The sequence below is a fragment of the Clavelina lepadiformis genome, chromosome 5 (genome assembly GCF_947623445.1).
Source record: "Clavelina lepadiformis chromosome 5, kaClaLepa1.1, whole genome shotgun sequence".
Lineage (NCBI taxonomy): Eukaryota > Metazoa > Chordata > Ascidiacea > Aplousobranchia > Clavelinidae > Clavelina > Clavelina lepadiformis.
In genome coordinates, this window is record NC_135244.1 from 19,679,396 (window position 1) to 19,695,829 (window position 16,434).

Here is a 16,434-nt window from a genome sequence, read left to right on the forward strand (position 1 = left end):
TAACTTCGCCGGTGCGTAAACAACAGACAATGCTTAGTAGCAACGTGTACCAGGTTCATACACTTCAGACTTGAAGTAATTGAAAGACTTCTTTAAAAAGGAATGAAGATTTTGTAGCACTGAAATGTAGTTAAAAACTTTGGTTTGTGGAATTGGCTATATATCCTAAAACTGAAAAGTTTGAAAGAATATTGACTGATAAGTCAACATAGCGCTTGCAGTTTGCATCTTCTGCAAAGTTTCGCTCTGTTTATACAAAATAGGGAATTGTTGGGAACGTGTTGAAAAACTCACAAACTAAAAAGATTCGCTGTAAATGGTTTCGTGTTAACTATGTTTCAAATTGATAGCGTTATCAAATTTTTTCAACAATTCGAGTTCATGATTTATGCGTAGCTTCGCATTTAAGCTGGGAAATCATGAAAAAGTTTTGCTTATATAAAACCATTGATTGCCCGTTGTACAGGTTAGTACAGGCCATGCGATTTTAAATATGGCATCACTAGGGAAATTAGTTTTACTCATGTTTTTAGGCGCATTAACTTGCCTATGTCAGTCACAAGAACCCGAACAATGCAATCTATATTGTGCAAGAAGCGGCAGTGCGTCTGGAGAGCCAGTCCAACGAAGAGGCCCGCCAGGTGCACCGGGAAAACAAGGTCCCCCGGGTGATGTTCAGCAATGCGATTGTTGCAGTTCGAAAGGCGAAGTTTGTCAACGACTAAGAGAATTGACTGAAGAAGTGGAGTCACTTAGAAGTTAGTTGAAGGAAAAGTTACAGAAAATGGACTTAGGCTATGAGTCTTTAATGTGTTATAGGTTAAGCTTGATTCATTTTCGTTCTATTTTTAACTGGATACTGGACTTACAAGGTTTTGTTTTTGACTAGCAGTTACGAGGAGATCCTCCTTCAGAAGTTGCAAGGAAATAAAGACCAGCATCGATAGCAGCGCTACAGGCTTGCACAAGCTGGTCGGCCCAAATGGAAACGAACACACAGCTTACTGCGACATGGATACAGACGAGGGAGGGTGGACTCTCGTGGCATCCATTCACGAAAATAATATAGGATCTTCCGGAAGATGTACTGTCGGTGACAGATGGTCAACTGAGCAAGGTAACGTGGCGCTGCGTCCTAACGGAGACGGAAACTGGGAAAATCTAAACGTTTTCGGAAATGTAGTTGCTGCTACCAGCGATGATTACAAAAGCCCTGGTTATTTTGAGATTGCCGGGAGAGACCTGATGATTTGGCAAGTGCCAAACAACACACCTTTGCAAAATTACAACACGTCTACCTACCTGAAGTACCGTACCACAAATGGTTTTCTATCTCAGTACGGAGGAAATTTGTATCACCTATACAGCGAACATTACCCAATTAGGTCCGGAGTGTACAATTTTCCGTCGGATAGCGGACCGAGTGTTCCTGTAACATTTGACAAGGGAGATGCCAATTCGCTACACCAACATTTTCCTCCCAACGCAAAGTCAGAAACTGAGCCAGGTTTCATCCAAGTAAGTTACCTACTTTTGTCTACGACGTCACATAACCTGCGGACTTGGCACTTATGGGCAGCGGCAGGTTCTTATAGTAAATAGCCAATCGGTAATTAATGTTTTAAAAATTTTTTCTGTTTTAGTTTAGAGCCATTAGTTCGCGCAGATACGCGTTTGCTCTCTGTCCCGGCGTGAGAAACAAACCCACTTTCAACTACCCATCTCAATCCTGCCTAGGGTCTACCGGTGCAACGCAAGGCACATATTGTGGAGACTTCTCCGGGTGGTTACATGACGGACACGCGGTAGGAAGTGCATGGAGCGCTGATCAAACTCTTCTGTCGACAACTTTCTTGCTCTTTTATCGCTGACTTCGTAATCTTGTCGTAGCCTGTATATAGCTATATAATGTAAGAATATAGTTAGCCTTTTTAACCAGATGTGTAGCTATATGACGAGTTATATAAAAACGTAGTGTTAAAGCGAACGTGGCTTATTATAATTTGGTCGCTAAATTATGTAAAATACAATATGGAAATGCATATGTACTTGAAGTTTGTTTGATGTTTAGGTTACGAGTGACTGATATCATCCAGCCTTAAGGCTTGTTCAAAAATTGATCAAATTCAACAAAAGTTATTATTAGTTATTAGTCATCCAGGACTTTACGTGGCTATATACCTTCCGCAAACCCACAAAATATGTTGGAAAACAAACCTAGCAGTTTTAACACATAAACTTTTTTAAATCAATTATAGCTCAGTTTGTACAGGTTTCTACCAAGCAAACTTTGGAAAAGGAAAAACAAGCATTAACCAGTGTCAGTAAAAAATAATTCAGTCATTTTAATAGTAAGTTTTAGCTTGTAAAGCACTTTATCAAATCTATACAAATAACAGTTGTACACCGCTTTGTTTATTAACAACATAAATAGCGCAAAATACGTTATTTCCACTTTATTTTGACCCAAAAGAACATTGTATGGTCAACATAGCATAGCTAAAGAATATTATTATACGTCAAAACTTTCGTACTTGAAGCGGCAAAAAAATCAGCGTCAAACAACAAAATGTTTTACTCGAAAAATTTAAAGGTGCTTTCGTTTGAGGTTTACGCGTCTGTCCCTGAATGACGTGTGTGGTGAAAAACTTCCGGTGTTTTGATTGAAAAAGTCGTTGGATTGCTGACGTAGCAACCTTAATTCCTCCTTCAAACGGTTGATTTCTTTCGTGGATTCTTCCTGTACGTGTTGCAATTTCTGTACATAAACATTTGCGAGAAATGTTTTTAGAAAGTTATCTAGTAGTTGGTCAATCTGTTTTTCACCTTAACGCGGCTTTGGGGGTTGAGTTCAAGTCGTTTTTGTAAACACTGTCAAAAAAAGTTATCAAAAACGTTACCTTGCGAAAAATTTCGTTGCCGACAAGATTTGGATTGCTGGTTGTTTGTAGTCGGTTATTTTGGGCTTGCATAAAAGTTATCTTGCTTTGGTACTGCAAAATCAATACGACAAACGTCACTGAAACGCGAAAAAACCAGACAAAATCACGGTTAATTTACGAGCATAGTAAGCGCTTTACTTCCATTTGCAATTTTAATATCTCGTCTTCGTGCGTTTTTTCGTATTCTCCCCGTTTTTGCGCTTCTTCCATCAATTTACTTCGAAGTTCATTATTAACATCGTGGAGTTTACCTTCCTTCCCAGCAACTATGAATACAGTTGAAACACCGACATACATTTACTAGCGTGGTGGTATGTTTGTATTCTCAAAATTAATATTTGTCGAGTACATGCTTTCTCCAGGCTTTGCTGCAGGTTTTTTAATTCCGTCTCATGTTTTTCGTTGCTTTCTTTTGTTCTTTTCTGGTTATTCTTGATTTCTTCTTCTAACTTTTGCTCCATTTTCACCGCTCGATCTTGATGGAGAATCAACTGTTCCCTCAGCGATTTTATTTCGTCTAAGTACAAACTGAAAATATTTGTTTGACTTTCTGAAATTCACTCGTAAAATATGAACACTTCAACAAAAGTGTAATATATGAAAATGTGCAATGAAATAAAGCACAAATCATCTTAAGGCGTGAATAGATAAACGTATTACCCGACTGGTCTGACCGATTTTGTACTAGCACTTGCAGAGATTTCACGGTTTCTTGTAAACTTGTTAAATTTTGAAGGTTTTCTTCGCAATTTGTTTCAAGAAGTTCAACTTGTGACTTCAGGGACGTGTTTTGTCTGACTACATCTTGTTTTTCTTGCTCCAGTTGTGTGATAATCTAAAAAGTTTTTACAAAAGCAAAGATGTAAACAACAGAAAAACAAATTTGCAGCATAACAAAACCAATTTAGTGGCCGCCAACCAACCTACCACTTCCCAGTTCAGTATACCCCTAACAACTTGATCAAGGTCAAAATCTGTGCTTGTGCCATCATCTTCAAATTCATGTGCATTCACAACGATAGACTTGCAGGTCTCCTTTGGAGGACTACAAGCTGATTGGAGCTCCATTCTGAAGTGCAGATTATAAGTTCCAAGTACTTTTAATTCGTCAAACTATTTTTAACCCGCGTTGAAGCTTCAAATAGCAACAAATATCATGATCTATTCATTTTATTGTAATGGCAAAAATTTTGTAGGTCAAGTTACATTACTTCTATTGCATCAAATCTACCGAAAATTAAAAATAAACACAAGTAGTCGTTTCACGGTAAAAAGAAAGAGTCCAGCAACCTATAGCCGAAAACCAGCGGGGTTGTACTGCCCAGACCTTAAATACGCAACATGGAAACCGACAATTTTGAAATTTGAAATGGTGAACTTAAATGTCTTAGATCGAACAAAGCATGAAAATGAACTGATCACGCAAATGGCATATATGGAAAAATGTCGGCATGGATAAAGAACAAAAATATAGACAACAACGGTATTCAACAATTATACTACTTACAATAACGGTAACTTCGGTGAGATAATATACAATGTTCAAAAGAGGTATTTCCTTTTGCGCTGCAGGAGGATTGAAATAAAAAAGTAGCAAATACGTCAGCTTTAAATTCTTGTTTTTTAAATGAAAGTACGAGTACTACCAACATTTTCCAACATGGCCAGGTGGTAACTAGGGATGTGCTGTGAGGAAGATTATTCGGGTTCGTGCGAATGCGAATATTACGAAGGTCGACACGAACGAATCCCGAATCTATTCGTATTTGAACCAAACAATAAAATTTCATCCAAAAGTTGTCAAGTCTTGCTTGTAACATGATGTAATCGAAAAACAAATCGCTTTCTCTTGAAAAATAGTGTTTAAAAAACGATTGAAAAAGCAAATTCGTTAGGAAAACGACCTTCATTGTAAGTACTGCTGACTCTAGTTTAGCTTTGTCGGGAAATTAGATCATCATTTTTAACAAAAGTCAGTAAATTTATAAGTAGACCTAATATTGTATTCGGGTTCGCCATTGTTGGTATTCGTGTTCGCCCGAATCTTCCATAAAGGCGATATTCAGCGAATCTATTCGGGTTTGGGTCCGTATCGGCCCATCCCTAGTGGTAACAGTAAACTCGCCACTTCGCTTCCAGTATAAATATACATGTTGTGATAAGCTCGACTTTCTGCAGAAATCTTCCCCTATTGTGACGTATTAAGTATAACGTTTAAGGCGCAATAGCAAGTCAAACAAAGTAGTTTAACATTTGTAATTTGAACAGAATTAACAAAAAATGAATAACGGAATTTTCGTCTTTTACCATAAACAATTAAAATGTTAATGTATTGTTTTAATTTCAACAACAAAAAATTTGGAAAAGGTATATTGTTTACGGTTTAACATCAATGTAGGCTAGCCCAGAGTCTAGCTTCATTTTTATGCTCCAGGCTACTTCAACGAAGGAGTGCAATTTTTGCACTTGCAAAAGTAAAACTGGCCAACGACTGTTGACAGCTGACGCTTACCTTAAACTTTACACACCTATCTAAGTTTTTATTTCTTGAATGATTTAATGTGGGATAAAAAACTTTTTATCTTCACATTAAAATCGGAATTTTACAAGGTCTGGACTAGGGGTTGTTAACCTATTTATAGTCGTGAAATGCTAAAACGAGAATAAATTTCTGAAACAAAATATTTAAAATAAAGGAATAGACTGATATTTGATCAAAACTCTGTGACCCACTTGTTGTCATGTTTGAGAATCACTGGCTATCTAGGTTGGGCTATTCACTATCAGAAACTAGCATAGGCTTTAGTTTATATCCATCCAAAATCACCACAATATGTTCCTACTGGTACGGTATCCGTAAAGAAAGCTAGTTAGCTGACGTGGACTAAGTGTACTCATCCACTTCTAGAAGTTGCCTAATCAAGGTACCGGTGCCGAAATACTCCGCAAAACTAAAGCAGACAACAGAAAACTTCGTACTTTTTACCACGAAGCAAGGCGGGTTAATATTTTAAGTTAATAAGGATAGTTGGTCCGAGCCCGAAACCCTTCAAACTTTGCACGAACTCCATTCCCCACGCTGGGGCACACCAATAAAAGAAGTCTTTATCGTTCGATTACCATTCTAGGATTGGCTGAGGAATGCGCATTTTATTGCTTTTACACACAAAGCGAAGATTCTATTGGTTTCAACGACACTTAGGTGTTCTCTGGTTTGATAGAATAAATGGTCTTTCACACGGCATTCGCATAATGCAGATGACAGCCTTCATAATGCACCTTTCCATGTTGAATTAAACTTGGTAATATTTTAATAGACTATCAGATCATCCAAGCCAGATCACACACTAGCGCATGGATTGGTATCCACAAGAGTCTGGGTTACACCCTACACTAGACTGGGCTTCTAGGATGTCTGCAATATCAAATATCACCTGGTGATTAACAGACGTAGTAGAGCAGTCAAGATGAATCGACGATCATGTTCCCCAATATCAGCACAAGACACATTCACAGCAGAACGTTTTATTGGCAAATTATGTGACAAACATTTGAAAGTTTGCATTTGAAAAATAATACACAAGAAGTTCATTTTTTCATTTAATGGCAGGCATTTTATTTGAGGTTGATTCATAAACTGATCATAGATACTTCAATTTATGTAAAAATGTCATACAGCAAAAAGAAAAGATTAACCATGTCGGATGGCCTCTGCAATAAATCCGGGTGACTGTGCCACATTACCCGACACCATGCGCCAACATTCGTCAGTTTAGTATATCAGCTAACCAACTGTTTACAAAGACCGGCTGGTTCATGATACACGAGAGCAAAATACAGATAACAATAAAACTTCTCACTTTCTCAAACAAGCAAAACGTTTCCAAATAAGTGATAAATCTATTATGGGTTATGGCTTGGAGTAGACTGATGAAACACACTCCGTTGCGGAACTATTTTACCCTTATGGGCCAAACGGACGCAAAAGCAAGCAAGGTAAAATACAGAAAAAGCATAACAGTAAGTCACTAAGCATTTAGCAGCTGCTACTGATACGCACCATGCGTTTTGCTACATGCTCAATTTGCACAAAAACAGCAGCTATAGAACTGGATACAGTAGGAACAGGATGACATATTGCAAGATCTTCAAATGTTTACAAAGCTGATCTAATAAAAGATGCAACCAACATAAACAAAGTAGTCAAACTTACAAACAAGAATGTCTTTCTCTGGCAAGTGAAACCTATTTATTACAAATCCGCCCAAGCCCATCGGTGGCAGTCAACTGGTAAATTATTCCAAGATTTACGAGTTTTAACAAAATGTTTCTTGACACTAAAGTAGCTGATCGGTGGTAAAGGCAACCTTTTGAAAGTACATTTTTGTCATTTGCCTATACTGTGTGTTTTCAGTTTAATAGACAAATACCAGAAGTCTGGTGTGTGTACAGTAGCTGATGAACTTGATGGATGCACTACCCTACATAAAGATATCAACAAGTTGTTTTTCTACTGTACCTTTAAGTAAAAGTTCACTTTCATGGTTTGGGGCTTCACGATATTGTGCTTTTACAAAACTGATTTGAAAAAAGCTTTAATCCTTGTGGGTCATGTCACCATCGGGCTTGCCCAAAAGCCCAGGAGCGGGGGACTGACGATTGACTACTGGGGATGTGGATTGAGCTCTGCCTGAAAGGGCGTTATTCGCCAACATCATGGCTGGGTTGCGCATGACGTGCATGCTTTCAGGTGTAATTTCAGCAGAGACAGGGGGTGGGATGCCAGATGCGATGGCCACTGACGGAATTCCTGGGTAACGGTTTACCGGACCTCCATTCGTTTCCAGATGAGAACTGATGGCGGGCTGAGGCGGGATGGCTGGTGGAGGATGTGACTCGATTCCCCAAGATTGTCCTGGGTGAGTTAAACCAGAGCTAGCAGTAGATTGTTGAAAGTATTCCTTGTTGACGCAATTACGCAATGTATCTGGTAAGCGACCTAAAGTGGAAAAATGTCAAGTATATAATTTGTATGAATTTAGAAGTGACAACAGAGTTTGACCAAAGTGTTAAGAACTACTTAAATAGCTTTGTTCTTGTACGATCAACCTCAGAAGGTATAGGAACAGCCATAGTTAGCATGCTCAGATCAATCAAGTCTGCATTGGCTAATGCATATAGAAGGCTGACTGCTTTCATAACAAGATTTGTAACCAGTGGTTTGGTCTCTAATTTACTGCAGTACTCCAGCAGGGGTTGACATTTACTTACCCGTGATGGCTCTCCGTATTTCAGCTGCCGCTGCCTCCCTTAGTTCTGTACAGCTCTGATCACTATACCATGAAGAGTGTGGAGTTATGATAAGATTAGGTGCATCTCTCAGTGGTGAACTTGCATATGAAAATGGCTCATTAGCCTACATGCAAAATAAGCATTCGAGCTCAATAAGACATTTTGAAAGGTAACTTGGGTCTTTTCACTTTTTAGTGACCAGACATTATACGTAACTTTGAATGTTTTTCTATTTACACAAATCAAATTTCTAAGTAGTGTAAAACTTTATCATTTTAATAAAATTTAGCAAATATGAAATATTTTTGAAACATTTTCTTCATAGCACTAGACTTTGATTTTATTACTGTACATAACTGCAGCTAACAACTTAACAAGCGATGTAGTCACCTGTACATCCAAAGCTGCACCCCTGAGCCTTCCATCTTTCAGCGCATTAGCCAAAGCCTGCTCATCAACCAAAGCTCCTCTCGCTGTGTTAATAAGGAAAGCACCCTGCCTCATTTGCTTTATTGTGAAGTCATTAATGAGATGGTGGTTGTGTTCGTTCAAGTTGCAATGTAGGGTGACGCAATCACTTTGGTACAAAAGGTCCTGTTGGGGCAAAGGGGAATATTTCCATTTGATTTTGGCATACATCACTCAATATCATATTGCAAACAGCCTACGTGCCATGGCAAGACTATGTCAGCATGACTTTTTGAATGTGAAGACATTCATTTAATTAAACTTAAATTTCATGACACATTGGGCAGAGTATATTTAGCTGTATCTGATTGTTATACTTCTGATAGGTAATTAACAGCCATTTATTGGTATAAATGGATTTGTTTAAATATACAATATTGACATTGATGGCAACCATCAACCCATTTGTATATTTTCCTGATATTAGACTTGATTACCAAGTATATTAAACTAAAATATTTATATCTAACAACATTATAGTAAACACACTAAAAAGGAACTATGAAATGTTCATACCTGCAATGTACCCACTCTTGAAAATCCAAGAGCTTTCCCAATACCGTCTGACAGGTATGGATCATAAAATAAGATATTAAAACCAAATGCCTTTGCCCTTTGTGCTACTGCAGTTCCAATTCGTCCTATACAGTTAAACAACAAAAAATTCCATTATTACACTTAATGCATGTATATAGAGCACAGCTCAGTCATAAAACTACCCACAAAACTGCATGAATGCAGTAAATAATAGTGAGAATAAAATTTAAGTTCACTCCAAACTCGATTCACCAAGACCAATGATTCCAAGGGTGTCACCGCGAATCCTCGTTGCACCAGCGGCTAACTCACGAATGTTTTCGGCACTTTGCGGTCGAGTTCCGTCTTTTACAGCAGCGTGCAGCCACAGAGTCCGCCTGTACAAGTTAAGGATGTGGCAGAGGGTGGAATCTGCTACTTCTTCCACCGAAGCTGACGGTACGTTACATACGGCAACACCTAAGTCAGGAAAAATAAATAAACTGAAATAGTATTTATAGGAGTAATGCACATGAATGGCTAAAACGGAGAATGCATATACACGAGTCAGTATTGAGGTGCCCTGATGGTTCCCATGGAACTAAACAACAAAGACAATAGCATATTTAAAACACATTCTCAATGAAACTCGAAAAATAAAAATCTCTCAAAGGAACTCTACTCCACCCATATCTCCAGCTGCTTTAATGTCGACATTGTCAAATCCTGCGCCTATCCGCACAACAATTTTAAGCGCTTTGAATTTTTCCAGATCCTCCCTTGTCAAAGTTATGCTGTGATAGAGCAATGCTCCAACCGCCTCATTCAAAACCTACATAAAAATAACCATTTGTTAAAGGGCAGGGTACAGGTCACTTAGTAAAGAACTGACTGCTTTGCGATGCAATACTTTAGCTTATAAATCTGACTCTAGTGACTCCACAATATTAATTTATAACAACAAACACCAGGGCTTGTGTAAACATACATGTATACCTTTTCATGGATCTCCTGCGTAGATTGAGCATCACAAAACGCCACGGTTGCAATGTCTTTCAAGATTGGCATTTCAACACTGCAGTCTCTTCCATCAAGAAGGGCAACCAGTGGTCTCCCACCAGCCATGTTTTAAGATTACTACGGACCCTAACTAGCACAGTTTATTTTAAGCTGAATAGAATTTTTGACAAATATTTATTTACTTTCGCACCAGAAACACTGTAATCTTGGGTTCTAAAACAAAAGCTCTTTTTTTGTAAAAGTGATTAAATGTAACATTAAAACATGGTTGGTTAGCCTTCAGTAAAAATAAATTGGCTATCAATTGGTAGCTTACATGCCTGAAAAATTGTGCCTGAAAAATGAAAAGCCTGAAAAATGTAATGTACAAAAACCTATCAGTGACTTCATACAACATATAAAAACCAAGTGATGCATATCAAAAACAACCAGATCGGTTGTTAAAATGAACGGCAGCTTCAAAACAATACTTTGAAATAATTACATTTGAAAGTAACATGATTATCAGGCTGTTGCTGCAATTAACTCAATAATATACATGTTGACATTTATTATTTATTAGATTTAACGCATTCCGCAAGGCTTGGCAATGGCTTTACACTGCATTTCTACAGTCAAAAAGCATTTCTTTACACTGCGTAATAAAACATCACACCTCTAACTCTATCCACTTAAATTTTTCAAATGTGCTTTTAATCCTACTGTGCATAGACGAATAAGAAGAATAGAGAAAACTCTTCCAGAAATGAAATTAAAACCAATAACTCAAATTATCTTACACATTCAAAACTACCAACGGCATGCAAAACTAAATCTAGGACTAGCGCCATGTGCGTATTCTACAGGAAGTCTGTTGTACACACCATTAGGATCATCATTTCCTGCCAGCTAACTAGAGATTAACAATTGGAATGCTCAACTGAAGAAAATGTCATGCGTAGCCTGACTGACATCACCCAACATATCATTTATTTGTATGAAAGTGGACTGGATATACATGCTGAAAATAAGCTTAAAAGGCTTGTTTTAGTTTATTTAAAACAAATTTTGTTGTGCACAAAGTTACTGTGATGTGTGTTGTACAGACAAGATAAATTTGAAATTACTATACAATGACTATTATATTATGTGAGTGTGAGTTGTCAAGTTATCTACAACACGATACACGAACAAGGTCCAATCAACTTAATATCTTGTATGACCTTTGCTGCAGTACATAAGCCTAGACATGCAATACCTCATCAGATATTATGACAACATTGTATAGTTGCGGTAACAGAATTAATATGGGATTAAAAACTTCAGACGTCCTTATCTCATACTTTTATGAAGTGAACCACAGCAGGAGGCTTTCTCGTAAAGAACGTTAATACAAAAAAGCCAAATGCTAATGCACTGCTGCTTCACATGCATCTGTACTTACAGTAAAGAGTTACACTATCGGACTACCCTGGGCGATTTCACAAAAATTTAAAAACAGCGTAGTCTTGGGCCACCAATTTCATGAAGTCTATATAGTATACTGTATATGAGTGAAATATGCTTCACTATCACCTATTCCTTTGTGTTGTATGGGGTAAGCGCACTGTAAAAGCGGATAGTGGTCGTAAAAGCAAACATTTTAGCACTACAAATTCACTGCCTATTAACTTCCTCCATTAATATAAATTGGCATTCAAACGTACCCAATCCTACTTGGTTAAATCGTAAATAAATGTGTGCATAGAAACTGTGGTGTGCTTATTGTTGTTTGTTTGTTCTCGTGGGTGTTTCCTGGTTAAATATGCAAATTGTAGTCTCTGTAAACATATTTTGGGATTGAAAAGTGTGTGGCCATTATAGTACAATTCTGGATACCAAGGTAATAGACTAGTCAGCTCACAAAAATAACTCTTATAAATAACTTACAAAAACTCTTGAAAAGTGTGGTACTAAACTATAGTAGTCTAGCCTATACGTAAAAAAATATGCTCATTCAAACCTAACCAAAAGTAAGCTTTACTAAACCTAAAACAACAAACAGTTAACACAAGAAAAAAAATTCCATCTTTTTTATATAAATTATGACATATTTAATATCTGTTATTTTTAATTAAACATACATCTTAGAAATATTAACACTTTTCTAGCGAGTAGAACTTGGAAGATAAATCTTTCCACTTTTCATCCACAAACAAAATACAGTAGCTAACTTAAATTCAATTAATTTGAAACTTAAGAAAACCCGTTGAAGCAACTTTTCCGGTCCCACCGGACAACTTTGAACTCAAATAATATAATTGAATATGCAAAAACTTGAACTTAAATTCAGACCGTGAAAAGCTATGTAAAGGCAAACTTGTACTCAAAATTGATTGAGTTTGCAGTCCTGGTTTAAACACACTAAAATGCACAAAAATTCCTGAGTTCAACTCATAAGCACATTAGACAGGAAGACGGTTGTCACTTTGACAAGTATGTTTTCTGGTTTGTTTTGGTAAATGATCTAAAATCTGAACATCAAAAACATATTTCAAACTATTGTTTAATTCTTACCATTGACCGATGCTTGAGGTGCCAATTGTTTACATAGACACCACAATAAAAACTAATGCTCACAAGACGCAGTTAATGAAGCGAAAAAAACAAAGTCTCAAGAGCTTACAGTGTAAAAGATGTTAAATGATAACGATTGAAGGTTAACAAAGCCATCAAACCTACATAAAATTACACAAAACATACATATGTGTGTCTTGTCTCATGCACACACTTCATCAACTAGGCCATTACTTTTGAATACTTTTAACCATTGTCTGGCCCTCAGCATCATAAAACTTGTACGTTGTGGCCCATCGCGATAAGTAGTTGCATGCCCCTGATGTTCAGTCTATGAATTACGTAAAATTGTACAAAAGATAGTATTTAATTATATAGATAGTAAGTTAGATATATCGTAATTAAATAAACAGATAGCTAATTACACTTTAGGAGAATAAATTTTAAAAAGATTACTTTTTTTCACTTATAGAATTCCTAATGGACAAAGGTATCATACTTAAAGTTGTGATTTCATTAATGATGTATGATAGACATTAGAAATCAACTTGTATTTTGTGTATTTGAAGTTACAAAATCACTTGCAAACTATTCACAATTTGCAATGTCAAGGAAACAAGTGAACTTTAACATTTTGCTGTTGTTTTGCAAAATAAAACGTTTGACTGAAATCTCCTTACAAGATTCAGATTTGTGAGATGAAGAAAAATTGTCAATATTTCTGCCTAATATTGAGATTCGTGTTCAATTCAATACATCTCTAATATTTTGTTTCTTGTAACATGTTTTCCTTTTAATGTGTCACTTTCTGTCGTGTTTACAAGCACGCCGGGCTTTTGCTTGGAATAAACTTCTTATATTTAACTAACCACATATTAAAAATTACAAAACCTAAAAGATAATAACTTGGACCACTTCAGTCTTTCAAACACCATAAAATCGAAATGGGCTAGTTAATAATGAAAATTTCATACGAATAATTGAGCCACGTGTGTTGTTATGTATGACGTAAATTGCCATGGTGTAATGCAGCGTGGTCCAAAGTTGGCCCGCGAGCACTGATTTTTTGGCCCGCCAACTGATAGTCAGCTTTGATAGTCGCTATTGTCGAGGAAGAACCTCGACCGCAGATGTCACATTGATCAGCATTTAATAGATAAATTTTGAACTATTCTAATTTCAGTTCTAATATCAATGTCACATTGTATTTCAGTTCTAATTTCACATTTTTTCAGTTCTAATTTAAAAACATTGGCCAGCAAGATAAAAAAAAATTCTGATTTTGGCCCGCGATATAAAGAAGTTGGACCACGCTGGTGTAATGTATAACATCGTTGGTGTTGATGGCCATGTGCCATTAGCAAGCTGAGTGTGTAAGGTTGTGGAAGTGGGGTTAAAATAAAAACGATATATCACTAAATTGCAAAATTTTTAATAGTTTTTCGGGTCAAGCGCAATAGTGCACAACCAAATACATTGTATACTAGACCCTAATTACTCAACTTGTGACGTGATTTGGTTGTGCACTTCTGCATTATACCCAGTTTTTCTTTGATACAGTACAAAAATTTTTTTAATACTTTTTCTTTGTTACAATCATATACTCTTCATCTGAGTAAAGCCTTTACCATGTGATGCGCAGAATGCATCCATTTTTTAAATTATAAAAGTAGGTAGGCCTGATGTCTTCCATTGTTTAGAACTTAGGCCTATAAGCCATATAAGTGGAAGGTGGGGCACTTGCATGCATGAGACTCCTTTATCTGCACCTCAAATTTTTTCGTATTCACACCGATTTATAATAAATAAACAAGAAAAGTAGGTTGCTTGAGCGTCAACTTATAATAAATAAACAGGGAATAAAAGGATATGTGCAAACCATTACACCAAAAAATGTATGATTTGTAGTTGAAAAGTGCCATACTTTCCACTCAGGCCTACAACTGCAAGAATTTGAAAAAATTTCACCGCTCATACCAGATAACAAGATGGTAGCCGTAACCTGGTAAAAGTGTAGGCCTAAGCTATATGCCTATCCAAGTAGTAATGTAAATGAAACTGTCAAGAGATGAGAGAGAAACTTTTCGGTTTGAGTGTGTAAATTTAGAAATTTAAATGGTGAAAAATAGTTGAAATGTGCATAAATGCAGACAGCGTGCATGGTGTTTTCCCTACAGAATAAATCAATGATCAATAAATTACAAAAACAGGCCATAGCCCATAAGTTCAGAATAAAATGGTTGTATATAAAAGGGTAGGATAGACTAGCCAATACGCGAAAATATTTCTTTCAGGTCAACTAAATTTTGGATAAAAAAATGTACACATTGCACAGCAAAGATTTTCATGTCATTAGAATCTGAGTAATCTCATTCTCCATGACATACTTTAAAATGACAACATTTCAAACATTATCTTTTATGTGGTACCAGGTGTTTTATCGGCACTTTTTGCGTCAATGTGCGAATGCAAAAAAAAAATTGAACCTTTATTGAAGCTGGTTTTCTTGTGTTCTGACTGGTAAATTTTAGCTGTATACGAGGCATCATGTATTTATTAATATTGAAGCCTTGCTGAACCTTTGCAATAAAATGAAACGTCAGACAACATTTGCCCTGTGCTTTCAACAATATAAACATGTTTTACATCATTGGTTCTTTAGTGCGAGATAACGGCTGGTATTGAAATTTTTCCTCCATGCAGTCCCTGACAAAAAATAAGCAATATTATACTCGCAAGGCACTCAGTTGAGTTAGCTCAATATGACGAACATGACAACAACACTCTTCACAAAGTTTAGAACGGTAGGATAAAGAGATGACGAACATGCGGCCCGCAAATCAGTTTGACAATTGCTCTTGCATGGCGAAGCATTCAGTTGAGACCAGCAGTCACGAACATTCTTTGACCTGCTTCTAATCTTTGCACAAAGCGATATCAAAAGCTGATAGCACGATTGAGTCGCAGCCTTATGTCTTCAATAGATTGTCGCACTCAACCGATGTATTTTTTACGGCCGCGGGAGCAGCTAAAAACCTGCCAAATGAAGTGGTTGAGCTTGAATGCTAATTATTATGCAAAATTTTACAGGTTTCAGTATGTATGGCTAAAAAGTTGTGTGGCCCGCTTACTCAGCTGTAACTGACAAAGTTGCCCGCGACAGCGAATAGGTTCATCACCGCTGAGCTAGCCCAATACTTCACTTGGAGAAATAAGGAACAGAAAAATAAGTACCAGACACATATGCTGCCAGGCTTTTGAGTGGAGACAAGACGCTGGTTCTACTGGGTATTTGAAGAGAATGTAATTGGAACGGATGCTGGAGTTGACCTTGACATTTGACTTGCCTGCCACCAGCTAACTACACCGAAAAAAGGTGTAAATAATTCTAACTCACAAATAAATAATTCTACAGGTCGTAAGGGCAGGGGTTTTATAGAACTTTTTACAGAGCAATGTAGTTTCTTGACATGAAAAAACAACAGGTTTTACTATATAAATATGTTTACTTACTAGGTACCTTATCAAAGTTAGACCAATGCTATAAAAGTGATTAAAAAAGAAACTCGAAGATAAGAGAGCTGCACAAAAATGTTAAGATAGATGGAGGAACTGATCATGCGTAAGTGTGCGAAGAGCTCTCTAGCTCCTACGGTTGGTG

General features: G+C 36.9%; 3 protein-coding genes and 1 long non-coding RNA gene across 5 annotated transcripts; 1 reads left to right on the forward strand and 3 right to left on the reverse strand.

The window, feature by feature from the left end:
* Positions 1-472: 472 nt before the first annotated feature.
* On the forward strand, positions 473-2,042 carry LOC143460991 (intelectin-1-like). 2 transcript variants are annotated; one of them, XM_076958713.1, is made up of 3 exons: positions 473-758; positions 890-1,518; positions 1,644-2,042. In XM_076958713.1, the coding sequence occupies exons 1-3, from the start codon at positions 494-496 to the stop codon at positions 1,869-1,871; spliced, it is 1,122 nt and encodes a 373-aa protein (XP_076814828.1). In that variant the 5' UTR covers positions 473-493; the 3' UTR covers positions 1,872-2,042. The 2 variants fall into 2 exon arrangements, with proteins under 2 accessions (XP_076814828.1, XP_076814829.1); XM_076958714.1 differs by having other exon boundaries at positions 893-1,518.
* A 365-nt stretch (positions 2,043-2,407) lies between these two features.
* LOC143460126 (uncharacterized) lies at positions 2,408-4,102 on the reverse strand. The gene is made up of 6 exons (XM_076957526.1): positions 3,870-4,102; positions 3,603-3,777; positions 3,292-3,459; positions 3,081-3,208; positions 2,901-2,993; positions 2,408-2,758 (listed from the first exon to the last, which is right to left on the reverse strand). The coding sequence occupies exons 1-6, from the start codon at positions 4,008-4,010 to the stop codon at positions 2,588-2,590; spliced, it is 876 nt and encodes a 291-aa protein (XP_076813641.1). The 5' UTR covers positions 4,011-4,102; the 3' UTR covers positions 2,408-2,587.
* Positions 4,103-6,451: 2,349 nt separating this feature from the next.
* LOC143461233 (C-terminal-binding protein 1-like) lies at positions 6,452-10,562 on the reverse strand. The gene is made up of 7 exons (XM_076959068.1): positions 10,215-10,562; positions 9,906-10,050; positions 9,492-9,698; positions 9,219-9,343; positions 8,625-8,828; positions 8,214-8,358; positions 6,452-7,941 (listed from the first exon to the last, which is right to left on the reverse strand). Exons 1-7 carry the CDS (start codon positions 10,341-10,343, stop codon positions 7,538-7,540), a joined length of 1,359 nt encoding a protein of 452 aa, XP_076815183.1. The 5' UTR covers positions 10,344-10,562; the 3' UTR covers positions 6,452-7,537.
* Positions 10,563-15,382: 4,820 nt separating this feature from the next.
* Positions 15,383-16,308, reverse strand: LOC143461234 (uncharacterized). The gene is made up of 2 exons (XR_013118025.1): positions 15,905-16,308; positions 15,383-15,809 (listed from the first exon to the last, which is right to left on the reverse strand). It is a non-coding gene; the product is annotated as an uncharacterized LOC143461234 (long non-coding RNA).
* Between the last annotated feature and the right edge of the window lie 126 nt (positions 16,309-16,434).